General features: G+C 44.6%; 1 protein-coding gene across 1 annotated transcript; it reads right to left on the bottom strand.

Moving 5' to 3' along the window:
* Nucleotides 1-1377: 1377 nt before the first annotated feature.
* Nucleotides 1378-26656, bottom strand: LOC120937251 (nephrocan-like). The gene is made up of 3 exons (XM_040350306.1): nt 26464-26656; nt 4111-5012; nt 1378-1931 (listed from the first exon to the last, which is right to left on the bottom strand). Exons 1-3 carry the CDS (start codon nt 26647-26649, stop codon nt 1493-1495), a joined length of 1527 nt encoding a protein of 508 aa, XP_040206240.1. The 5' UTR covers nt 26650-26656; the 3' UTR covers nt 1378-1492.

The raw sequence follows: 26656 nt of genomic DNA, 5'->3' as shown, positions 1-26656 counted from the left end.
TCCTCACCTGCAACTAGGAAAATAAAATTTAAGAATTCTCTCCAACATGGACAAATAAAAAAAGCTAAAAAAGCTTTTTAGTAAAGTGATTAAGGGTTAGAACTCCTGGCGTTGTTTCATTGCTGTCTGTGCCTTCCTGCCCCAGTTATTATCTCAATTTAAAGGCATCACATGGACAAGGAGTGAGATGACATCTACTCTATTAGGTTGCAGATGGAAATATAAACTGACATTATAAACCTATCTGTACCTTGTATTTTCCACCTGCATAAGATATGCATTAATCAAGTAATTTTTAGGCTGTTTTTTTGTCCTGTATGTATACCCTATAGTAGAGTAAATCTTCACATTTCTATGTCAGAGGTTTCTGTTTGTGTTCAAACATGGGGCATACGGCATTGCACTGCGCAGGTCGTGTATGATCTCTGTATTTTAAAGCGGAGGTTCACACAAAAAGTGAACCTCCTCTTTTTGGCACCTTTCAGGGGGAGGGGGGTGCAGATACCTGTCTGAGACCAGTATTTGCACCACTTCCAGGTTCTGAACCTCGCCGGGAATCCAGACTGTCAGCCCACCCCCCCACCCCCGCCCGCTGTCTTCTGGGAAACACTGTTCCCAGGAGAGAGCGGGGACCAGTGACGGCGCGCCGCGATCCTAGCGCATGCGCAGTAGGGAATCGGGCAGTGAAGCCGCATGGCTTCACTTCCTAATTCCCTCACCGAGGATGGCGGCGGAAGCAGCCGAGGACCGAGCGATTGCTCAGCCTTGGCTGCTGACATCGCGGGCACGCTGGACAGGTAAGTGTCCATTTTTTAAAAGTCAGCAGCTGCTGTATTTGTAGCTGCTGGCTTTTAAAAAAAAATCGCCCGAGCCTCCGCTTTAAATACTGACACTTTCTGTGAAGAAACTATTTATCCCACAATCCCTGAGTCTAGTGCTCTGCAGGTGAGGGCTAAGTAGTAATTTAATCTGACATAGGCACAAACCGGCAGAGTAATAACAGAGAGATTACCATACAGTCTTTCATCGCATTAGTACTCTCACATTTGTGATGCAACTCAGAGGAAATGGTAAGGCCTGTTCCTTAAGTGAACAGGAACAAGCTAGGTGAATGAATACATGGACATAGGGAAATGTCAGCCCTGACACTACAAACTTTAGCCACAACATGTAAGCCCATCATTACAAGGTAAAATAAACAAACAGCATGGGAAATACAACTACGCTAATATCTAGTCAAAACAACAAGGACATTTGTAAGTGTACAATGTTTTTAACTCTTCCTAATTTTATTAAAAACTAAACCAAATAAAAAAATGGTTGTACTTAAAAATAATTTGTCCGGGATACCAGATTTCATTATTATATATGTATTTTGTTAATTTTACTTACAAACATAAACATGTTCAAAATGATTACTTTATCTCATTAAATAAAGAAAAAAGGAACATTCCAAAACTAAGTGAGGTGGGCCTTCAAAGTATAAAACCCATCAGTGTATCAGGTCATAATCATAGTCTTCATCATTTTCCATGTCAAGCAGTTCATTAAATTTGAGCTTTTTCTTGTGTTCTTTACTTCTGTCAAAGGTGTAGCTGCTCCCACAATGCCGTAACATAGTTTCAGAGGACATCCATCTTTCACCACGGGAGTAACTTGGTTCGATACAATGTCCTTCTTTTATATCAGTTCCTTTATCAACTAATAAACTTCTGACCTTCAGAAGTTTGCAGGTGCAGTTCCAGGGGTTGCCATCTAAATAAAGGTGTTGCAAACGTGGCAAGCACTCCAAAACCTGGTGATCGAGGGAAGTGATTTTGTTATTTCGAAGGTTGAGAACCTGAAGCTGTTTCAAATTATTTACATCATGAACTCCAATGTGTTCAATTTTGTTCCCCTTGAGGTCTAACCGGGTAAGGGTCATCGGAAGCCTAAAAAAAATAAGAGTAGGAACATAATTATTATGATTTTAGCCAGCTGAGCCCCAAAAACAAACTGCATTGGATGCGCTATAACAGCATGAGCCTTATTTATTAATTTGAGGTATTTTTACTGTACAGCATTAACAATTTACTCAGCACTTTAAATACTGTACATCCATGTCAGTCCCTGCCCTGAAGAAGCTTACAATTCAAGGTTCCCACCTCACATACATACATACACATACTAGGACCAGTTAAGACAGGAACTCATTAACCTCCCAACATGTCTTTGTAGGGTAGGAGGAAACCAGAGTAGCTGAAGGGAATTCATGCAAGGACAGGGAGAACATGCAAACTCCATTTCCTGGATGGGGTTCAAATTGAGGACTTTAGCCCTCTTGCTGTCACCAGCCACTATTGCAGACAACACCCAGCTGTCAAAAATGACAACAGAGACTTGCTCTGCATTACAGCAGTGGCTGCAATCATTGATATGTAAAACAAAGCTTCTGAACAGGGTTACAGATCTTGTTTGGACATTTTAATGAGAAATATGATGTAAAAGTCATCTATTTACTTATATTGTTTCATACATGGGCAAAGGTGACCTTTGATCTGCATGTCAGTTAAAGTAAATCTATGGTCAAAATGTAAAATCATATATTTCCTAGTTATTTCCAGCCTATTCCTATTTTGGGAATTCTATGACACATATTCACTATGCCCTGAAAGTAGCAAGTAAGTGACTGCTGTGTCACAGATTTTATAGAGCCTGTCCTCTGAAGTACAGAGGTGTTCTGAGCATGAGCAGTAGTTTCAGGGGGAAGCTGCAAAGCATGCAGGGAGTCCAGGAAGTTGTGGAAAGAGATGGCCAGCAGACAGGAAGCACCCACAACATGTCATAAAAGGAGATTTTTCGAGTAAGCGTATATTGGTTTGTCAAAAAACACTTTTGTATGCATTGTTATTACAATGCTGATGTTAAAAAATGAAAGTGTATGCTGTGACCAAAGATTTTCTTTGAAGCCTAAAATTACTTAAAAAAAAAATAGAAAATCAGCACAAGGAATACATTACCTTCAACATGAAATGTCCCTTATGCTGCTGTGTCCTGGTTTAGCAGAAATATTCCTCCTCCTAGGTACCCCTTTCTCATCCTAACTTTCGTAATCTTCTGGTGGGACTGGGATTTAAGTGGATGTAAACCCTCCCCTATACCCAGTGAAGTGAACAGCCCAGATGATACACTGGGAAGAAAAACATCCTCCTACATAAGTTTTACTTGTATATCTGTTGTCTTTCTCTTTCTACATTCTTTAGAAAGTGCACATCATGTAACAAATATTTCTTCCTCTTCCAGCAGTGGTTGTGGAGTCCGGGAATATACTGTATGAGAGCTGATTGGAAAAAAGGCACACATCCCCCCTCCACATAGGCAGAGGAAGAAAGAAACATGCAGAGCTCTACTGTGAATAAACCAGCTCTCTGCTAATCTATCTTTAAGCACCCTCCCCAACACAAATTTCCAGCTGCCATTATCTTGTGTGTCGGAGAGCTGGTCCGAAGTGACTACTGATAACAGAGGAACGGAGCAGCAGAAAAACAAGGCACTCAGAGCTTTGGAGAGAGATAAGTAAACACTACAGATATATGTGCTTAGGTGAGATTTGATGAATGGGGTTTACAACGACTTTTAAGAAAGAAAAGCAGTCCATAGATTATGCGATTTTCTTACCACAGTCATTGTTGATAGGGGAATCCCTCCTGCTATAGTCGCTGGCAACAATAGCATGCAAGAAATCTGACATGCTGGTTGTACCCAAATTGATTTATGGATTGACAATCAGCCTGCCACTATATCAAATCTTAAGTTCCTGCGAAACCGGCTGAGATTTGAACCACCTATGGCTGGCTTATGGGAGCTGAGCTCATCAAGAGTGCCAAACTATGCCCACCCTTGGTTTTCACTGTTTGAAATGGTCCCTGGCCAACCAGGGGAACTAAACAAGTGCAATATCCTACTCGCCCACTACCCTTTTGTAGACACTTTATGCATGTGCTCTGTAGACTTGATTAATATAGCTACTGGCTCTTAATTTATGAAGAAGAGCAGTAGTTTAATTAATTTTATTATATTATATATTTGCCAATTTGACATCATTCACTGTCTTGTAGGTAACAAACTTACCCTTGTGGAATTGAGGCCAGCAGGTTTTGTTCCATGGCCAAGTTGGACAAATGAATACACCCTTGGAGTATTTTCTCTTCAAAATGAATCATTCCATTATTGTCCAGGAACAAATGTTTAAGGTTTGATAGTCCCTTTATGTCTTGTGCGGTCACTCTTGAAATCTGGTTATCACTGCAGTCAAGTCTCTGTAATTTGGTTGGTAGTTTATTTGGGAGAGATGAGAGGTGGTTCTTGGACAGATCTAAAGAGGTAAGATTGACAATAGACTGGATTCCATCTACCAAGGAAAGTTGGTTCCCAGAAAGGTTAAGTTCAGATAGATTTTCCAACTGTTTAACATCTCTGACTCGAACATTTTTTATGTTATTCCTCTCAAGCCTTAAAGAAAGCAGTGATCGTGGAAGTTGCGTTGGAATTTTAGTCAGTTGGTTTCCTCCCAGCTTAAGAAATTGCAAGCTTGGAAAGTGTGAAAAGAAATTTTCATGAAAGAAGAGAATCTTGTTGTTCTCTAAGCTTAGGTATCTTAGTTGTGTCAGCTTAGCTGTTCCAGATATGCTTTGCATTCCGTTACTGTCCAGGACCAGGCGCTGTATATTTGTCAACGTAGAGAACGTGTCAAAGGACAATGTCACCAGTATGTTGTTCTGTATTTCAAGCACCTTTAGCTTGGTTAATCCATCAAAATCATAGTGATGAACAGAACGAATGGAATTGTCTCCAAGTTTCAAAACTTCCATACTTGGTGGAAGTGAACTGGGAATAGTTGTTAACTTATTCTTCCATACTTCCAACACTATCAAGTTACTCAGTGCTTTAAAAGTGTTATTTTCAGTTGTCTCTGTGCCACTGGAAAAGAGCACCAACTCTTGCAGACCAGACATGCCAGCGAAGTCTGAAACCTGGGGAAAAAAGGAATTATAATATTAAATGCTATTAAATGACTTTTATGCCTTTTTATGTATTAAATTCAAAATGTTTGCCATATAAATAGCTGACTTTAAAGTGTATCTTTGCCTACAAGTAGGACCATAAACTAAGATTTGCCCTGTGCACTGTATTAATTCAGCTTCAAATTTCTGCTCAACGCAGGTGCAGTCTACTTTCTCAACTGCAGGTGGTGCTCTTTTGCAGCAGCACTGTAGTTGAAGAGGAAATCAAGTGTAAAATAGTTCCTCTATGGTTTCCTCTGTCACTGGAGAAGCGATCCAATTGGATGTTGCCACCCCATGTGACTCTAGCAGCCATCTTGGGTCAGGCAGAGCCTATTTAAGGCTCTTTCTCTCAGGGTTGACATGCATTTTGCGAATTGGTAGAGCAGGGACAGGTACCTTACCTGGTAGGGACAGTAATAGCCGCAGGGAAACGAGGGAAAGTGTAGAGCTTGCAAATTCCCTGGACATGTTCCTGCATGGGCACAAAATGGCCAGGCCACATCCTGCCTCTCTCAACAGGTTCTGTCAGTTTGGCTCAATCCTGATCTCTACATGCTGTTGGACCTGTGAGCGTTCCCAGCTGGGCTGCCTTCTCACTGGATTATTTGTGAACTGTCATTGTATTATTTCAATACAAGTTTGTTCTTTCATCGCACTGTGACGGTGTGTGTTATTGCCACCACACCATGCTGTACCCTACCTACATGTTACTTCAGCAAGTTAAAGGATAAATTCACTTTTTAGAAAAAAATAACAAACGCACATTTTTTTTTCGAGAACAAACACATTTCCAACAGTAAATGTGGTTTTCATTTTAAAATTGAATGTTACAAGCAAACAAAATTTTAAAGAACGTGCAAATAACATTTATCAGTTCATTGAATGTAACCTGACTTTTTGTAAAATCTACTTATGGATGACTTATTTATTATTATTTATTGTAAAAGCTTTTAGTCTGTTTCTAGATAAAAATACATCACTGGATTGCTTTGTATGGGTTACAGCTTTGAGAAAAGAAACAGAGAGACAATAAACTGAATTATCAGTCTAGGTGTGTTTACTGGTACTTTGTGGTACTAAAGATGGATACAGATGCAAATTAATAAAAGCATAAGAGGTCAGCACATCTAATACAATTTTTTTAACAGAACTGGTGATTTGCTGAAAAATTAGAAAGGGAGTAAAGGGGAAGCAGGTACAAGGCAGCAGAATACAGGGTACAGCGAACAGGGTAGGAACAGGATAACAGCTAGTACTGTAGTTTCTGGCAGCAAGCAAAACATTGGAGCAAGAGGCACTTAGAAGGGGAGGACCTAAATACCCTTTCAGCAGCCAGCATCAGGTGAAAACTGATTACAGTGGAACCTTGGATTACGAACATAATCCGTTCCAGGAGAATGCTTGTAATCCAAAGCACTCCCATATCAAAGCGAGTCTCCCTATAGAAGTCAATGGAAACAAGTATTTACGAATGTTTTCATGTATTTACGAACGGCTCCGAACCGTACCGAGTGTCTCCGGCACCCCTGCACCTCTTGTAAAATGCAGTACTGCACACCGCAGAGGCTTGAACCCTGCTAGTTTTGAGAGACAACACTCGCAAACCGAGACAAGGTTTAAAAAAAAAGTTGCTTGTCTTTCAAAATGCTCGTAAACCGCGTTACTCGTAAACCAAGGTTCCACTGTACTGGGGCCTTCTGGAAGACACCTGCTGGTGGACACTGGAATTACAACCCTCTGCCCAGGGAACCACAGTGCCACCAGCATGTGATTCAGGTCCTGACACAGCATTCCTCTCAGTGAAGTTCAGGGTAGATCTGGTAAGGCAGATGAACAGCTGGATGGATTCAAGGACTTAGGATACGAGTGTAGCACCCTCTAGTTAGTGAGTGCTAGAAGTGAGGATTTTTGACAGGGTAGATAAATTTAGGCAGGCATAGCTAATGGCTAGGCCTGTTTGTTTTGATTCTGGGCTAGTGACAGGTGGCATCACCTCCCTCTTCCTTCTAGAAGGTCCTGGAAGGAGGGGAGGAGAGATGGAGCTCCCTGAGGTATCTGGGGAGCCTTGACCAATACCCAACTTGGATTGGCAGGGGGCAGGCCTCCTTAAATACATGTGGTCAGCCCAGCTGAGGAGGAGACGTTGGGTGGAGGAGCTGGAGTGAGAGGGTGTGGCGGCTGTCGGGCCCACAGGGTGCTCCCTAGTCTTGGGGGGGGCTGACCCTGGACTGGGGCTTGGGTGCATCCAGGAAGAGATCCCAGAATTAGAGGCACATGAGAGAGCAGGAGAGAGGACAAGGGGAGAGAACACTCTAAGAGTCTCCAGGAGGACTACAGGTCGCAGCCAGAGGGACTGGGGAGGGATGCCTGAGAGAACAGGAAGATTGCAGTTTGAGAGATGGGTGCAGAACCAGTGGAGAGAGGACTGTGGAAAAGGGCAGTGGAAGGGGGTCTTTGCAACCAGGCTGGCTGGTAGGGCCTGAAGAGAGCTATCTGGAAGTGGTGAACAGAGGACAGCTAGCACCTGAACTATTCTACACCACAGGGCCCAGTGGTCCATGTCTGCAAAAGGCAGTTTAGTGAGGCCTGGCAGAAGAAGCATCAGGCCTACCCATGTGGTGCTAGCTGGTCTGTAGGAATGATACAGACCAGCAAGGGAAGTGCTGGTGGAGGAATAGTCTGCAACAAGTGAAGTGCTGGAGGAGGAGCAGTGTGCAGCAAGTGAAGTGCTGGAGAGAAGATTGAGTTGTATGTACAGGGAGTGTACACAGTAGTCCAAATTGATGGATCTACAATTCACAATTGATTGTTCTGCAATTCACAATTGATTGATCTACAATTCACAATTGATTGATCTACAATTCACAATTGTTTGCTCTGAAATCCTGGGCATTCCGTAATTCTCTAATACCCATCCAAGTTTCATGCCCTCAATAAAACAAAAAAAAAATAAGCTATAGACTGGTAAGTGTTACTGAGTGACTGTAAGATGGATGTTGTGCTGGGCAGGCCGACGGGTGAACCACAACTTTTAGCAACCCCCAAGGGGGCATGGCTACATGGGGGGGGTACCTCACTGGAACTAGATCACTCTAGCGATTAGAGAGGGGGTCCCATGTGTAGATATGTCTTCTAGAAAACCTGGATATAGGCTTTGGCCAAGTTGCCTGCACACTAGTTCTGACAATGGAGGGCTACTCACCTGGCTGCAGACCACTTACCCAGTGTAACGCCCTCGGCGTTACTCCATGCAGAACGAGCGCAGCTGTCCCTGTTTCTAACAGCTGCGCTCCGTTCTGTAAGACGTCCGCGTCACTTCCGGTGCGCGGACGTCTGCGTTCCACGCTGGAACGCGGAAGCGCGTCCCAGCGTGTCACGCTCGGCGCTCGGCACCCGGGCTATTTAAACCCCCCAGGATCGGCGGCAGGGTGTTCGGTTATTCTTGTTGGACCCTGCCGCCACCTGGAACCCGGTACCGTGCTGTAGCACCTTTAGAGAACCACTGCCCACTGGACTCGGCTTCCTGCTCCCTGCAGCCTGGACCCTGCTCCCTGGATCTCTCCTCCCTGGGCTCTCATCCCCAGTGGACCTCAGCTGAAACCCCACCAGGAATCTCTTTTATTGGGACTCATCCTCTTTGCCTCTGCATGTCACAGAACCCCTGCTGGATCATCTGCCTGCATATTATATATATATCTTTTAGGAGCACCAGCATCAACTCTCCTCTCACAAAACAACCAATTACAGAAGAGATCTCCTAACCGCAAGTATTCACTATCAATAGATGTATTGCTTATAGTTTGTGCTGAACTATACAGGACTGTATTCAACCCCATACTAACTGTCTAAAGGATATTAGTATACTTCTGTGAGCGTTGCCAGTCTCTTACTTTCTCAATTAAGTGTGCAGTTAACCTGAAACAATACCTACGCCAGCTTGTACTAATTAGTAAGACTGTGATTATGCTGCACTAGACAACAAGCTTATGAGTTAATAAGCTATCTATATTATACGTTTGTTCTCTGGAGGTTGTGATGACCTAACCCCAAACTCTCTATATCACTTTGAGAGTGAACCGGTGGTTGAGAGCTGAGTAGCCTCCGCAATTGAGATCCAAACTTATAGTCTAGTATCTTGAGTATTGCAGAGTCATAACATAATAACCGAACCCCTAAAACTTTTTTGAAATGGATCCAGCGGAGCTTGCGAATCATTTAGTGGGACTTTCACAGAGGGTAGATACCCTTACCGCCTCCATGAATGAATTGCGTTTAGACAATGACGCCTTACGCAATCAAAATTTTGAGCAAGCCAGAGAGAGACCTGAACCTAAAGTCTGCCCTCCAGAGGTCTTCTCTGGAGATAGGAAACAATACCGCCAATTTATTAGCTCATGCCGACTAATGTTTGAGTTGCGCCCCCGCACATATTATTCTGACAGGATTAGAATCCTCACCCTAATTTCTTATCTTAAGGGCGAACCCAGAGTTTGGGCTGATACTTACGTTGAGGAACTTGGGGACCTTCTTGGTGCTTTCGACACTTTTTTGGATGAGATGTCATTATTATATGAAGATCCTAATAAACAGTTGACTGCAGAGAATTCAATTAGGAACCTTAAACAGGGGAAAAGACATGTGGAAGACTACATCTCTGAATTCAAATGCTGGAGCAGAGAGACCCAATGGTCAGAGATTGCTCTTAGGAACCAATTTCGTTTAGGCTTAGCGGAAGCAATGAAGGATGAACTTGCCCGTATTGAGCTCCCAACATCTTTAGAGGATCTTATGCATCTTTCTGTTGCCATTGATCGTCGTCTTCGGGAAAGGAAGGCTGAACGTGGTAACACATATCTTCAAACACCTTTCAAAAGATCTAGATCTCCTCCCAAGGATGTTCCCATGGATATCGGTACTATCAAAGGTCCTTTATCCCCAGCCGAGAAACAACGCCGTAGAACCAATAATCTTTGTTTGTATTGCTCAGCTCCGGATCACATGGTATCCAGTTGTCCGCTTCTAAAGAGGAACTCTGAAGGTAAAATTTCCCACATTAGTAAGCCTAATTCAAATGGTACTACCTCTAACCGTTACATTTTTATCACTCTTACTTTACAGTGGGATCAAGAAAGGATTACCCTTGAAGCGATGGTCGACAGCGGAGCCTGTGGCAATTTCAATGATTCAAAAATTGTAGAATCCAATAAAATCCCCTGTGTGTTTAAGCAAATTCCTGTGTCACTCACTTTTATTGATGGGTCTAGTTCTTCCTCAGGTCCAGTCTCTTCCCAAACCTCTCCTCTCTTGGTTACCTGTGGAACTGGTCATACTGAGACCCTTGTTTTCGATATTATTTCATCTCCTGTATTTCCTATAGTTCTCGGTTTACCATGGTTACTTCTTCATCAACCTAGTTTCTTATGGGCCACAAACTCTATTTCCTTACAGTCTACCTACTGTAAAGAATTCTGTTACCCTTCTTGCACCATCTCCTGTACAGAAGTTCACCCGGTTAATCTGCCCGATTATTTACTTGAATTTGCGGATGTCTTCAGCAAGACCAACGCAGACATACTTCCCCCACATAGGACTTATGACTGTCCTATAGACCTTATGTCTGACAGGCCTATCCCTACCGCTCGGATTTATCCCTTATCACAACCAGAGCTGGTACATTTGAAAAAATACCTGGATGAGAATCTCGAGAAAGGATTTATTAGGCCCTCCACTTCTCCAGCAAGTGCAGCATTGTTCTTTATTAAAAAGAAAGATGGTTCGCTTCGGCCAGTAATTGACTATCGCTCTCTTAACAATATTACTATAAAGAATAGATATCCGCTGCCACTTATTCCAGAACTCATCGAACGTCTCCAGACCTCCAAGATCTACACGAAACTAGATCTCAGAGGGGCCTACAACTTGATAAGAATCCGTTCGGGTGACGAATGGAAGACCGCTTTCAAGACACGATATAGTCTTTTCGAGAGTGTGGTCATGCCCTTCGGGCTATGTAATGCCCCAGCAACCTTTCAGAGATTCATTAATGATATTTTTCACGATCTGCTAGACATTTGTGTTGTAGTTTACCTGGATGACATTTTAATTTATTCGGACACTCCGGAGGAACATAATAAACACGTGCGTTGGGTTTTGGCTAGACTCAGAACACACTCCTTATACGCTAAACTTGAGAAGTGTGTTTTCAGTCAAACTAGTATCTCCTTCCTCGGGTACCAGATCACCCCTAACGGAATTCAGATGGATCGTTCCAAAGTGGATTGCATCTTATCTTGGCCGATTCCCCAAACTAGGAAGGCCCTCCAGCGATTCCTTGGATTTTCGAATTACTATAGAAAATTCATCAAGAACTTTTCAACGATTGTAAAACCGCTAACTAGTTTAACTAGTTCAAAGACACCTTTCTCCTGGACCGAGGAAGCACAAAGATCCTTTGATACACTCAAGGTCAGTTATACTACCGCTCCCATTCTTCAGCTACCTAACCCACTATACCATTTCACACTGGAAGTTGATGCCTCACACTTTGCCTTGGGGGCTGTACTCTCTCAACAATCAACATTATCAGAACCATTGCATCCAGTTGCCTTCTATTCCAGAACACTTTCACCAGCTGAAAAGAATTATCCCATTGGGGAAAAGGAACTACTTGCTATAAGGGATGCTTTAGCTAATTGGAGACATTTATTGGAGGGTTCCACACACCCAATTACCATTCTTACTGACCATCGCAATTTGCAACATTTAAAGACATGTAAGACCCTCTCAGCTCGTCAAGTTAGGTGGAGTTTGTTTTTTGATAGATTCGATTTCCTCATCTCCTACCTCCCGGGATCACAAAATATTAAGGCCGATTCATTGTCCCGTATGCACGAAGACCAGACGTTGGAGGTTCCTCCTCTCTCCATTATTCCCTCCAATCGATTCATTGGGATTACGACCTCCTTCAAACATTTGCTTATTCAGACTCTTTCTAAAGAAGCTTCTCAATTACCTAAGGATCTAAAAAGACATTCAAATGGGGTGTATACTTTCAACAATAAGATTTACGTTCCACCCAAATTACAACTTATACTTCTCAAACAACTCCACGATTCTCCACTTGCGGGTCATCTTGGTGTCAGTAAAACCATCCATCTTCTTAAAAGAGACTACTGGTGGCCTCAGTTAACAAAGACAGTACAGGATTATGTCCGTTCCTGTGACATTTGTGCCACCAACAAACATTCAAGGAAGCCTCCCTATGGTCTTCTAACTTCCATCCCTATACCAAATAGACCCTGGGATGTCCTTTCTATGGATTTCATAGTTGATCTCCCTAGGTCACAAGGCGCTAATACCATCATGGTCACAGTTGATGTATTAACTAAAATGGCTCACTTCATTCCCTTAAAAGATTTGCCAACATCTCAACAAACAGCAAAGGTTTTCATCTCCAACGTTATTAAACTTCATGGATTACCTTCCCAGATCATTTCCGACCGTGGCTCTCAGTTCATTTCTAGATTTTGGAGAGGCCTCTGCCAAACCTTACAAATTGATCACCGTATGTCCACTGCCTATCACCCTCAAACAAACGGGCAAACAGAGCGTGTCAACCAAACACTTGAACAATATCTACGTTGTTATTGCACCCATTTACAAGATGATTGGTTCCATCTGCTTCCGCATGCAGAATTTGCATATAACAACGCCACCAGTTCATCTTCTCAATTTTCACCATTCTACGCCAACTACGGATTCCATCCCAACAGTTTGCCGTCCTCTTTTCTCCCTAACAATGTTCCCGCGGTGGAACACTATTTGTCAACCATAAAAAAGACTCTGAGTATATTGCGCTCCAATCTTGAAACTGCTCAACAAAAACAAAAAAGATATTACGACACTCATAGAACAATACCTCCCATTTACAAGGTTGGCGATTTAGTTTGGTTGTCCACTCGGAACTTACGCCTCAAAATACCTTCAAAAAAACTTGGCCGTCAATTCACTGGACCTTTTCCAATTTCTCATGTGATCAACACCAACGCGGTTAGACTTCTTTTACCTCCCGATTGGAAGATTCATCCGTCCTTCCATGTTTCACTTATCAAACCATACGTACCTAATCCATTTCCTAACAGACATCCTCAACCTCCTCCTCCAGTTGATGTCCTTGGCGAGGCTGAATTTGAAGTAGAGAAGATTCTCAATTCAAGAAAGAAAGGTTCTTCTCTCCAGTATTTAATCCGTTGGAAGGGTTATAGTCATCTTGATGACTCCTGGGAGGATTCCACAGACATTCATGCTCCCCGACTCATTAAACAGTTTCATCGCAGGTATCCTGATAGGCCGTCTCCTTCAGGGCGCACTATAGGTGCCCCCTTGAGGAGGGGAGTATGTAACGCCCTCGGCGTTACTCCATGCAGAACGAGCGCAGCTGTCCCTGTTTCTAACAGCTGCGCTCCGTTCTGTAAGACGTCCGCGTCACTTCCGGTGCGCGGACGTCTGCGTTCCACGCTGGAACGCGGAAGCGCGTCCCAGCGTGTCACGCTCGGCGCTCGGCACCCGGGCTATTTAAACCCCCCAGGATCGGCGGCAGGGTGTTCGGTTATTCTTGTTGGACCCTGCCGCCACCTGGAACCCGGTACCGTGCTGTAGCACCTTTAGAGAACCACTGCCCACTGGACTCGGCTTCCTGCTCCCTGCAGCCTGGACCCTGCTCCCTGGATCTCTCCTCCCTGGGCTCTCATCCCCAGTGGACCTCAGCTGAAACCCCACCAGGAATCTCTTTTATTGGGACTCATCCTCTTTGCCTCTGCATGTCACAGAACCCCTGCTGGATCATCTGCCTGCATATTATATATATCTTTTAGGAGCACCAGCATCAACTCTCCTCTCACAAAACAACCAATTACAGAAGAGATCTCCTAACCGCAAGTATTCACTATCAATAGATGTATTGCTTATAGTTTGTGCTGAACTATACAGAACTGTATTCAACCCCATACTAACTGTCTAAAGGATATTAGTATACTTCTGTGAGCGTTGCCAGTCTCTTACTTTCTCAATTAAGTGTGCAGTTAACCTGAAACAATACCTACGCCAGCTTGTACTAATTAGTAAGACTGTGATTATGCTGCACTAGACAACAAGCTTATGAGTTAATAAGCTATCTATATTATACGTTTGTTCTCTGGAGGTTGTGATGACCTAACCCCAAACTCTCTATATCACTTTGAGAGTGAACCGGTGGTTGAGAGCTGAGTAGCCTCCGCAATTGAGATCCAAACTTATAGTCTAGTATCTTGAGTATTGCAGAGTCATAACACCCAGCTACTTCTGCAACATCATGTGTGGCTGCTATGAGCTGCCGTCCAATAACCTAGGGAGTTTTGGGAAATAGAAGCTAAAAGCGCCTGCAAATGCATCTAAACATAGAGTAAATGAAACTCTGCTGCAATAGCTTCATACATGGTAATTTTTAGGCAATTTCAACCAGCTTACCACCAACAGTTTTTGTGAATACCATGGTAAAGTGTTGTCTTGTTTTGTTCAGTTGTTCTAGGATCATGGTTATATGTGTGTGTCCACCTTTAAACTGGCCATACACAACGCAACCTGAATGAACAATCTTTTTTTAGATTGACCATAAATGATGTAGTACAAATTACGTAGTACAAAGTGCGTTGTTTATAAAATGTTGTATTATCAGAAACAACTTGTCACTGGCAGCAGTCAGCATGTTTAAACTTTCTCTAGATGTAAATAGCCCCCAGCCATTGTTATAGTCAGGAGACTCTCCTGTGACTGTGAATATCAGGTAAGCAAAGAATATTGACAACAAATGAATGACAGTACAAAAGGTGCATGTTTATATGTAGGAAATTGTGATATTTCAACCTAAGGCTAATGTCTGATGGTGGCTCTGCCGCTAGCAATCCTGCCACTGACAATTTTTTTTTAAATCGCCAGGGGCAGGATCGTTAACAAGCTACCCGTTTGTTCTCATAGAATGGTTCCTTCTGTAGCTGAGGCAACACGATGTTGCTCCCAATGCTAGCGATCAAGATTCAGCAGTGTTCGGGGCAACGATAGAGGGACATCACATTGCATCTGGCTACTGAGGGAAAGATTTCATATGGACAGACAGGCAGTCATTTTAGTGATTCTGCCGCTGGTGACTTGTCTGTAGCAGTAGAATCATCTGTCTTATATCAGCCTTAGTTTAACAGAGTTTATTTTAATTTGTTATTTTCCTTAAAGTAGAAGTTCAGCCAAAAACAAACTCTAAACATACTAGCAGCCACATTCTAAAACAAATCTATCTAAACCTGTAAAGCAACAATCGCTATACATACCTTTTCTGCAGCCTATCCAAGCCGGTCTCCAGCGGCAGTAGCTGTGTACAGGAGACAGCCGACAACGACTGTAAAATGCCTGGGAAGTGATGTCATCCATAGAGTTACTATGAGGCTTCCTTCCGTTCTTGGCTGCCTCTCCTGCACATGCCTACACTGAGAAGCCACCCCTGACAGCTCATTGTGGAGCGCCTCACTGGAGCGGAGCGCCTGCAGAAAATGTATGTATAGAGATTTTGCTTTACAGGGCTAGATAGATTTGTTTTAGAATGTCTCAGGGAAGACGCCACATGACGAAACACGTAGGGTGGGGCTAGGTCGCTGTCACTGTGGTCGGAAGCGATAGAAACAAGAACAAGTGCAGTTTCCCTAGTGTTGGGAATGACACTTGTAAAATGTGTTTTTAAAATAAAGCCTGATTTTTAGACATATTCACACTATGGAAGCCTCCTTTGTTCTATCCTCCTTCCATGTACAATACATATAAGTTCTTTGTGAGGAATCGTGTCTTGAGCAGGGGATTTGGAGCCATTAGATGAGGATAACATAATTTCCTGGCCAGTCCTCCCGTCAGCACATCATGGGTTAATCCCCTCCTCCGGTCCACCAGTACCACCTTCTTTTAGCTAATAAGTAGGGGGCCCCTCCTCCCAGTCCTTGTTCCTTTTTTTTGGTCGGACGATCAGACCACCTAAGACTCTTCCAGACAATCAAGCTACAAATGAAGAGGAAGAAAGAAAACCCCCCTGCCGAACCATCCCCACCCAGGTTCAGCCTCTCCTAGGGTTGGAAGGTCCAGAAGTAATAAAGGTATGCCCCTTTATGACACTGGACGCTCAGGTGCATGAGCTGCGGGCGTTTTTAGCTTATAGGAAGCTTACTGTGATCATAGAGGCTGTGGTGTGTCTCCTGTCCTCTGCTAGGACATGCTGTGGCTCCTTCTCCTTACTCAGATCTGAGCTCCGTAGGAGCGCGCCGCCCCTCCTTCCTTCACTTTATGTTAGTCGGCGGTGACCTCACAGGGGAGGCGGGCCGGGGGCGCGCCGTGGGCGTGCCCAAATCAGCTTTAAAAGACTCTCCAGGACAGGAGGCTCAGTGCGGTCTGCCACTGTCTGGGAGAGGAAGCACTAGGTAAGCCTCCAGCTGAGGAGGATTGTGTGAGATTGTGTCAGCGCTGCACTATGCTTTCAGGTCCTCATTGTTTGTTTTTGCTTTGAAGTAGCTTTTCACGATGGGCTAGGCTGTCATTACAGTGTGTCTAAAACTCCTCAGAACCAATCAGATTCATTTTAAAAACAAAACACTGCCCTGGATTTGTTTGTTTTTGTTCTGTGTGTCTTCCCGACTCACCTCTCACCCGGAACTTCATGTATGTACCTTTGAAACCAAAAGTGAAACTAGAGGCACATTATATGATTGAATTTAATCTATTCTTAATCATTTTTAAAAGGAATCAGTTAACTTGTATGTCTCTATACCCTGTAAACAGTCATTTCAGCAAAAATAAAAAAATAAATAAATAAATAAAATAAAATTAGGTATCAATTGCTACACCGCCTGATGTGCGTATCCTGCTTCTTTACACAGCATGAGCTCACCACAGCCTCAGGATGCACCAAAGTCACTGGACAGGTAGGAGGGGTCAACGGGGGCCACAACGTAAAAGAGTGCAATACCAAGAGCTAAAGGTAGTGTTTCTTGGTTGTCTTTTTAGGAGCAGAAGCCCTAAGATAAGACAGGAACGGAGAAAAAAGTCCCGCCACCGTTCAAAATCTCCGCAAGCGTCTGGCTCTCGGGCAACGCATAAGTCCCATTCTAGTCCAGCACGCAAATCCAGTCACTCTGCGACTGTAGCAGAGCCAAATGCATCAAGACTCCGCCCAGACGATGGTCTTTGTTGGGCATGTTCGGCACCATCCGAACCTGGCAAACTTCTATGCACCGGCTGCATTAAGGACGTGGCTACAGGTGGCAGAGGGTATTCAGTCAGCCGCAGCCACCAAAACACCTAGAAGATCTAAAGTTAGTAGCGCCAATCAATCAGTGGGCGATGAATCACCTGCCCGGGAGACGCTATCACTAGGCTCATCGGACTCTGAAGAGCCCTCAGAATATATATTGAATCATTTGTCACAGCCGTGAGGGACACCATTGACTGGGATCAAGATGTTCAGCCAAGCTGAAGGGAAAAAAAAAAAAAAATTAAGGATTTTTTCCTAGCCGGAAAAGGCAAGGGGTTACTTTCTCCCTCTTGCCGGAAATCCGAGAATGGTTCGAGGAGGAACGGGAAAAGCCGGAAAAGAGGGCAAACATACAGAATCGTTTCTCAAGGTTGTACCCTTTTAAAACCCCAGAAGCAGACCTTTGGGACTCCCCATTGGGCATAGATGTGGCCTTACAGCGCCTGGCCCGTCAGGTCGCATTGCCATTGTAAGACCCAATGGACAGATGTGCAGACACAGACCTAAAAAAGGTCTACTCAGCTGCAGGTGCAGCGTGCCGCCCGGCTATTGCCCTAACCTCAGTCTCCAAAGCACTCAAGGTTTGGACCACGAGAACCCAAGCAGCCCTAAAAGCAGATACAGGGTCAGAATCAGTCATACAGACAATGGAGGAATTCGATCTTGCCGCCGATTTCATAGCGGAAGCCTCTATGGACCTGACAAAGTTACTCGCAAAAATCATGGCTTTTGCAGTGACGGCAAAGAGAGCCCTCTGGTTGCGACATTGGGGAGCAGACAGCACCTCAAAACTGGGTCTCTGCAATATTCCGTTTAATGGCAAGGTGCTGTTTGGAAAGACCCTAGAAGAAGCTATTAGTCGAGCTACAGGGGGAAAGTCGGGTCTAATGCCACAGAGACCTAGGAAGACACAGCAGGCCACCCGGCCAGCCCAACCAGACTACAAAAGGGCGTATGACGCCAGGTCATACAGGCCAGGACGGGAATATACAAGGCCCTACTGGAAAAATCCACAAGATTCTTTTCGGCGGAAGGTAAAGTCTAGAGCGGCACAGACCGCGAAAAAACCCCAAAAATCTTTTTGACGGGATAACCGCCCATCCCCCCCAGGTGGGCGCCAGGTTAATGTCCTTTGTGGAAGTATGGGCGGAAAAGGTCAAGGACCAGTGGGTCCGCAAGACGGTCAGATACGGTTCCAAAATATCCTTTCAGAAGAAACCACCCAATACGGTGGTCCACACAAAATAACCGACAGATCAGAGGAAACGGAACTGCTTACAAGAATATTTAGACGGCTTACAGCAAAAGAATGCAATTTCGCCGGTGCCCCTATCCCAACAAGGAAAAGGGGTATACTCTCCAATCTTTCTAGTTCCCAAAGCATCGGGGGATCTCAGACCAGTTCTGGACCTGAGAATTCTAAACCACTTCATAGAACCCAAGACGTTCAAGATGGAGTCTGTGTTGCAACCAGGAGACTGGTTGATATCAGTCGATCTAACGGATGCATATTTGCACGTCCCAATCAACGAGAGCCACCAAAGATATCTAAGATTCTTGGTAGGGGAAGATCACTTCCAGTTCAGGTGTCTGCCGTTCGGCATCAGCACAGCTCCGCGAGTGTTTTCCAAAATCTTACTGGCCGTTATTGCCGTCATTCGCCTGAAATTCATAAAAATATTTCACTACCTAGACGACATCCTGGTAGTAGCACATTCGAGCGGAGAACTGGCGTCTCAACGCGAGATGGTTCTAGAAATCCTATCAAAATTTGGCCGGATCATCAACAGGCAAAAGAGCCAATTGATTCCCTCACAACAGATGGAATATCTGGGACTGTTTTTCAATACAAACAGAGGCCTTGTCCTCCTACCCGAACGAAAGAAGGCAGAATTGGTATCCTGCGTCAGCAGCGTGATGAAGTCAACATCGCTAACGGCAAGAGATTGTATGACCCTACTCGGGATGTTTACTGCAGCAAGCCCAACCATTCCTTGGGCAAGATTCCACACAAGAGCCTTCCAGGCAACCTTCCTGAACCAATAGGACGGTACCTCTCTTCACCAGAGAATTCTCATACCAAGCCGGATTCGACAGAACCTAGCTTGGTGGAAGTCATCAGAGAACCTGTCGCGGGGCATGCCCCTCAGCCCCGGGCACTGGGTTCCGATAACTTCGGGTGCCGGTCTTCGGGGCTGGGGTGCTCACTGCCTCGGCAGGCAGGTGCAAGGAGTTTGGAGCAAGACGGAATCCCGACACTCCAACCTTTTGGAGCTGCAAGCAGCATACATGGCCCTGCAGGCCTTCGAGAAACTGGTACAGGGAGCTCGAGTTAAACTAATGTTGGACAACAAGACAGCAGTAGCATATATAGCCAGACAGGGCGGAACCAAGAGCTTGCCACTTCTGCAGGTGGCAACCAAAATATTTGTGTAGGCCGAAGCACATCTGGAAGCCCTAACAGCAGCCTACATTCCGGGCAGCCAGAATTCCATCGTGGATCATCTGAGTTGGGAGTTCCCCGACAAGAACGAATGGGCCTTGAACAAGAAGTTCCTAGAACCAATCTTTTCAGAGTGGGGGACACCCTCAGTGGATCTAATGGCGACCCGAGTCAATACAAAGACACCCCAATTTGTGTCCAGGTTCCGTTGCGAACAGGTTGCAAACTGACGGCCTGGCTGCTGAATCAACCAGACTCCAGGCACAAGGCATTTCAAAGGAAGTAATCTCAACACTGTTAAAGTCTAGAAAGGCCTCGACCAATGTCACCTACAACAGGATTTGGGCAAAGTTTACAACTTTTGCGTTACAGAAAATTTTTGCTTCGGTGGATCCGAATGTGGCACAAGTACTGGACTTGTTGCAATCTGCTCTAAACAAAGGCTTAGCCTATGGTACATTGAAGGTACAAATTTCAGCTTTGTCGTGTTTTACAGGATACAGGTGGGCAGACGAACCACTGGTAAAACAATTCTTAAAAGCGACCTTGAAAATTAATCCTCCAAGGAAGTCTTTATTTCCGGCCTGGGTCTTAGGCACAGTGCTAAGAGCACTACTTCTGCATCCTTTTGTACCGGCAGAATCTTGTCCATTCTGGTCAGTGGCGGCTGGTGAAGTTTTAGGATGGGGGGGCGCAATACCCCGCCCTTCCACGTTTGGTCCCTCCCACTTCTCATAAGCCACACCCCTTATAGAATCCACCGCTCCGTCCCCTGTATTCCACTTGCTTCCACTGAATGTCAGGAGTATACAGCTCAGCGTCACAGCACAGAGTATACAGCCCCAGCATCACAAATCATGGTATATAGCGCAGCCTTACAGATCGGTGCAAACAAACTAAAATATGACACTGTTAGTAATGAAGGACTCAAAATGGGCAAGAGATTACTAGAGACTGCGGACATACTGCACAAGATTACCAGAGACTGCGGACATATTGCACGAGATTATCATAAACTGCGGACATACTGCAAAAGATTAACAGAGACTGCGGACATACTGCAGGAGATTATCAGAAACTGCGGACATACTGCAGGAGATTATCAGAAACTGCGGACATACTGCAGGAGATTATCAAAAACTGCGGACATACTGCAGGAGATTATCAGAAACTGCGGACATACTGCAGGAGATTATCAGAAATTGCGGACATACTGCACGAGATTATCAGAAACTGCAGACATACTGCAGGAGATTACCAGAGACTGCAGACATACTGCAGGAGATTACCAAAGACTGCAGACATACTGCAGGAGATTACCAGAGACTGCGGACATACTGCAGGAGATTATCAGAAACTGCGGACATACTGCAGGAGATTATCAGAAACTGCGGACATACTGCAGGAGATTATTAGAAACTGCGGACATACTGCAGGAGGTTACCAGAGACTGCAGACATACTGCAGAAGATTACAGAGACTGCAGACATACTGCAGGAGATTACCAGAGACTGCGGACATACTGCAGGAGATTACCAGAGACTGCGGACATACTGCAGGAGATTACCAGAGACTGCGGACATACTGCACAAGATTACCAGAGACTGCGGACATACTGCACAAGATTACCAGAGACTACGGACATACTGCACAAGATTACCAGACTGCGGACATACTGCACAAGATTACCAGAGACTGCGGACATACTGCACAAGATTACCAGAGACTGCGGACATACTGCACAAGATTACCAGAGACTGCGGACATACTGCACAAGATTACCAGACTGCAGACATACTGCACAAGATTACCAGAGACTGCGGACATACTGCACAAGATTACCAGAGACTACGGACATACTGCACAAGATTACCAGAGACTGCGGACATACTGCACAAGATTACCAGAGACTACGGATATACTGCACAAGATTACCAGACTGCGGACATACTGCACAAGATTACCAGAGACTGCGGACATACTGCACAAGATTACCAGAGACTACGGACATACTGCACAAGATTACCAGACTGCGGACATACTGCACAAGATTACCAGAGACTGCGGACATACTGCACAAGATTACCAGAGACTGCGGACATACTGCACAAGATTACCAGAGACTGTGGACATACTGCACAAGATTACCAGACTGCGGACATACTGCACAAGATTACCAGAGACTGCAGGCATTACTTGTCCTGCGACTTGGGACTTAAACGTTGCATGACAAGTCGTACCCCATGATTTCCAATGAGAACCGTTCATATCTGTGCGACTTCAAAGTAGTCCCTGCATTACTTTGGTCCCACTTTGATGCAACTTGAGGTCCATAGACCTCCAGAATACACAGGCATTGCTTTAAATCGCATCAAAATTGCAGTAGAATTGTGCAACTTTCAGACTGCATTAGCCTGAAAGTCGCAAGATTCTGCCACAATTTTTTGGTGCGATTTTGCAGCGACTTGAAGCAATGCCTATGTATTCTGGAGGTCTATGGACCTCAAGTCACATCAAAGTGGGACAAAAGTAATGCAGGAACTACTTCAAAGTTGCACAGATATGAACAGTTCTCATTGGAAATCATCGGGTCCAACTTATCCTGCAACTTTCCAGTCCCAAGTCGCAGGACATTTTGCAAGCGGGGGGTGGTGTGGTGTTGACGGCGTATTTTTTTTAATAACTGGGGGGGGGGGGGTGGTCTGGTGGGGTAGTGTTACCGGCCGCTATTTGTGCTGTAATTAATTTTTACATAGAAAATAAGTGTTGTTAATAAATGGGTAAATAATTTATAAAAAGTTTTTTTTAATAACCGGGGGGGGGGGGGTTATTGAAAAAAACTTTTTTTATAATTAATTTACCCATTTATTAACGACACTTATTTTCTATGTAAAAATTCATAACAGCACAAATAGCGGCCGGTAACACTACCCCACCAGACCAACACCCCCCCCCCCCCCCCCAGTTATTAAAAAACATTTTTTTTATTACAGCACAAATAGCGGCGGTTGTTGCCTGGCATTATTTTCTCTGAATATTTAAAAAAAATTGGATTAAGCAGGGGGGGGGGGTGGAGGTTGGATGCCAGTAGCCGAATATTACATGCAAAAACGTTTGCATGTAACGTTTGCGGTTGGATGCTGTCACCAACGCTGGTGTTGTGTGGGGTGTTTTTTTGTTCCATACGAGATGTCTGGCAGGCAGGCATAGCTCAGCTTACCTGCTCCTCTCCTCGGTCGGGTGCACTGAGCTCAAGCAGTCCCGACGTCACTTCCTGTTTTGCCAGTGACGTCGGAACGAGCACAGAATCGAGCGGGTGCACACTGAAAGCGGGTTTGATTGCACAGACGTGGCGCTACTCTTTCTGCACTGTGCCCGGCGCGCGGACACAGTGCACATATGAGGCCCTTTTTTGGATTTTTTTTTTTTTTTTAAAGGGACAGGTTTAAAAAATTTTTTTTTTTTTTTTTTTTACTGACTGGGGGATGGGGGGCGGCACCTGGGCGCCCCTATGGACGGGCCGCCACTGATTCTGGTTCCTAACACTTAAACTGTTTTTTTATCACCGCCGTAACATTGGCAAGAAGGATATCCGAGCTAGCGGCCCTGTCCAGTAAGGAACCGTACTGTATCATCCTTCCAGACAAAGTAATTAAGATTTCACCTTAACTGGGAGGCAGTGCTACCTAGCTTTACATTACCTCCTAGGCAGGAAGAAAAACTGGACCTCAGACCTCTGGACATGGTCAACCTTTTCTCAATTTACCTGCACCGTTCTCAACAAGTGCGCAAAACGGATTCCCTTTTCATCTTACCATCTGGGCCTAAAAAAGGACAAGCCGTTTCAACAAAAATAATCTCGACCTGGATCACCAAAGTAAGAAAGCTCACGTACGAGAAACAAGGGCTGACGCCTCCTCAGGCAACTAGAGCTCACTCTACCAGAGGGGTGGCAGCCTCCTGGGCAGCATTTGACAAAATACCAGTTGAGGAAATATGCAAGACGGCCAGTTAGAGTTCCTGCAAGACCTTCGCAAAGCATTAGAAATCTAGACGTGACGTCATCTAAGGCGTCTAGTTTCAGAAATACCATGGTATTGGCACCTCCCATGATGTGCTGACGGGAGGACTGGCCAGGAAAACGGAAAATTGTTATTCTTACCTTCGGTAATTTTCCTTTCCTGGCCTGTCCTCACGTCAGCACAGCCTTTCCCTCCCTATAGTCTGTCGTCCGCCAAATTAGTGGAACAAGGACTGGGAGGAGGGGCCCCCTACTTATTAGCTAAAAGAAGGTGGTACTGGTGGACCGGAGGAGGGGATTAACCCATGATGTGCTGACGTGAGAACAGGCCAGGAAAGGAAAACTACCGAAGGTAAGAATAACAATTTTGCGTTTTTGCTTAAAAGCTGATTTATAATTTGACAGGCCATTCCCTTTGGTGAGTCGTTTTAGTGTAACCAGTGGTGGATTCACAGAGTTGGCATGTGACATGCACTGAAGGACTACACTTTTAAATATTTGGTCACAATATCATTTTATACTATTGATTTTATGCACAGGATATTGATTGCACTTTATTGCATGCTGCCACTATTTTTGGATATAGATTGTCTATATGCACGGCAGCACTTTTTTTCTCTGTTTTTCTTGATAATGTTTTTTATTGGATATACAATGTATTAATTTGTCTAGTGCTAGCACTTTGGATAATTTTTTCGTTCACAGTCAAAAAGATGTATGTAGATCAGCGCTAACCATTTTTTTATCTTTGCACTTTAATTGATTTATCAAGTTTGGGTGAGCAGCTGTCTAACATTAGTGACACCCCCTTTTCTCTGTGGCACTGCTTTCTTAATTTATTGATAGTTTTAGAATGTGACTGTGAGTAGGTTTAGAGTTAGTTTTTGGCTGAACTTCTACTTTAAGAATCAAATCTTGGCCGGTTCAAGCCGGTTGAGATTTGATCCATCTATGGGCAGGCTGGTTGTACTGAAGTTGAATCATCGATCGACTTTAGTACAACCAGCCTGTTTTTTTTTTTTTTTGCATGTGATTACTGCCGGCAGCTATAGCAGCCAGCAGTGATTATTGTGTCAGAAGGGAAGGCTTCCTGCTGGCAAAACACAATAATGCAGCGGGAGGGATTCCCCCATCAACACAGTCAGTGAGTGAGAAGTGAGCGATATTCTTTCCTTCCACAAGTGGAATGAAATCTATGGCTTGCTTTAGTAAATTTCTGCAGATTGTTTTTACATTTCATTATTAAATTGAGTATGTGCATTCCTGTGTGTCAGGCCTCGTACACACGACCGAACATGTCTGCTGAAACTGGTCCGCGGACCAGTTTCCGCGGACATGTTCGGTCGTCTGTACGGCTGACCGGACCGGATTCCCGGCCTAGCGGACAGGTTTCCAGCGGACAAATGTTTCTTAGCATGCTAAGAAACATGTCCGCTGGAAGCCTGTCTGTCGGACATGTTCAGTCGTCTGTACGACTCACCAGACATGTCCGCTCGGCCGAAAGCCCTCGCATGCATCGAAGTGATTCGACGCATTCGTGGAAGCATTGACCTTCCAGGGTCGCGCACGTCGCCGCGTCATCGTCACGCCCACGTCGCGACCACGTCACCGCGTTCGCAGTCCGCGGGGATTTTGGTCTGATGGTGTGTACACACATCAGACCAAAATCCGGCAGCGGACATGTCCGATGAAAACGGTCCGGCGGACCGTTTTCATCGGACCGTCCGACCGTATGTATGCGGCCTCATTGTCATGGCCTCTGTATGGCTGATTGGTGATGGGTGATTCTGCCACTAGCAACAAATCTCCAGGGGCAGGATGATGGATCACTAGAGGTTGCCTGTCTGTCCCTACTGAACGGCTGACTCCCTGTGCAGCCAGATGCAGTGAGATGTTGCTGGCCTGAATACTGCTTAATCTTGATTGTTACGTTAGTAATGTGAGCAAGATCTCACTGACCCAGCTACAGAGGGGCTATTCCATAGGGAAAAACAGGCAACCTCTTAGCGATCCTGTTGCTGGCTTTAGTGATCCTGTAGCTAGCCAATTTTTTCTAGCAGCAGAATCACCCATCTGATATCAGCCCACATAGTCTATATAACCTTGTAAAAGATGGTGTGGCTTTATAAACGATTATAATTATTATTACTAAGACCCCTTTCACACTGGGTCGCTTTGCAGGCGCTATAACGCTAAAAATAGCGCCTGCAAAGTGACCTGAAATATCCGCTGCTGTCTTTCCAGTGTGAAAGCCCCGAGGGCTTCCACCAAGGTAAGTATAAATGAATATATATATATATATATATATATATATATATATATATATATATGTATATATATTGCCTCTCTTTTAATCTCTAGTGTGAATGTATCCTAATACAATACCAGTTCCTGCAGTGTGAATAAGCTGAGGTCACCTGCTATCATCAAACATACATCCTAAACCCACAGATGCCTCTCTAGGAAAATCTAATAATAATAATAAAAAAAAATGTTTTATAGCTGTTAGAATAACTACAAGAGCTCTGTATTTGCCTGAATGTGTAAAAGTTTGTCATGCAGAACATGCATAGCATAGCATTGTTGATCAGTAGATGTGGTTGCAGTGACATTTCATTGCAGTACCTGCACTCACCTGTAGATGTCGTATCCTGCTATGGCTGATGTAGAGCTTTCTGGTGGATGCAGGGATCCCTCCTGGGATGTCAGAGATCCTAAAACATTGCATTGTCCTGGGGGAGTCACAGCTACATCGCCGGGGGCAAAAAGACAGACAATTGTATAGGCAGGAGAGCAGGCACAGGAGAGTAATGAGCAACATATTCAGC

The sequence above is a fragment of the Rana temporaria genome, chromosome 4, assembly GCF_905171775.1.
Source record: "Rana temporaria chromosome 4, aRanTem1.1, whole genome shotgun sequence".
NCBI classification, from domain to species: Eukaryota; Metazoa; Chordata; class Amphibia; order Anura; family Ranidae; genus Rana; species Rana temporaria.
The sequence above is the reverse complement of the archived record's forward strand: the minus strand, read 5'-3'. Positions and strand labels throughout refer to the sequence as shown.

Coding starts and splice junctions, on each gene's coding strand:
- LOC120937251 (XM_040350306.1), bottom strand. CDS start 26,649: ATGTTGCTCATTACTCTCCTGTGCCTGCTCTCCTGCCTATACAATTGT. Junction 5,013..26,463: donor GCAGGATACGACATCTACAG/GTGAGTGCAGGT, acceptor TTTTTTCCCCAG/GTTTCAGACTTCGCTGGCAT. Junction 1,932..4,110: donor CTGGCCTCAATTCCACAAGG/GTAAGTTTGTTA, acceptor TATTTTTTTTAG/GCTTCCGATGACCCTTACCC.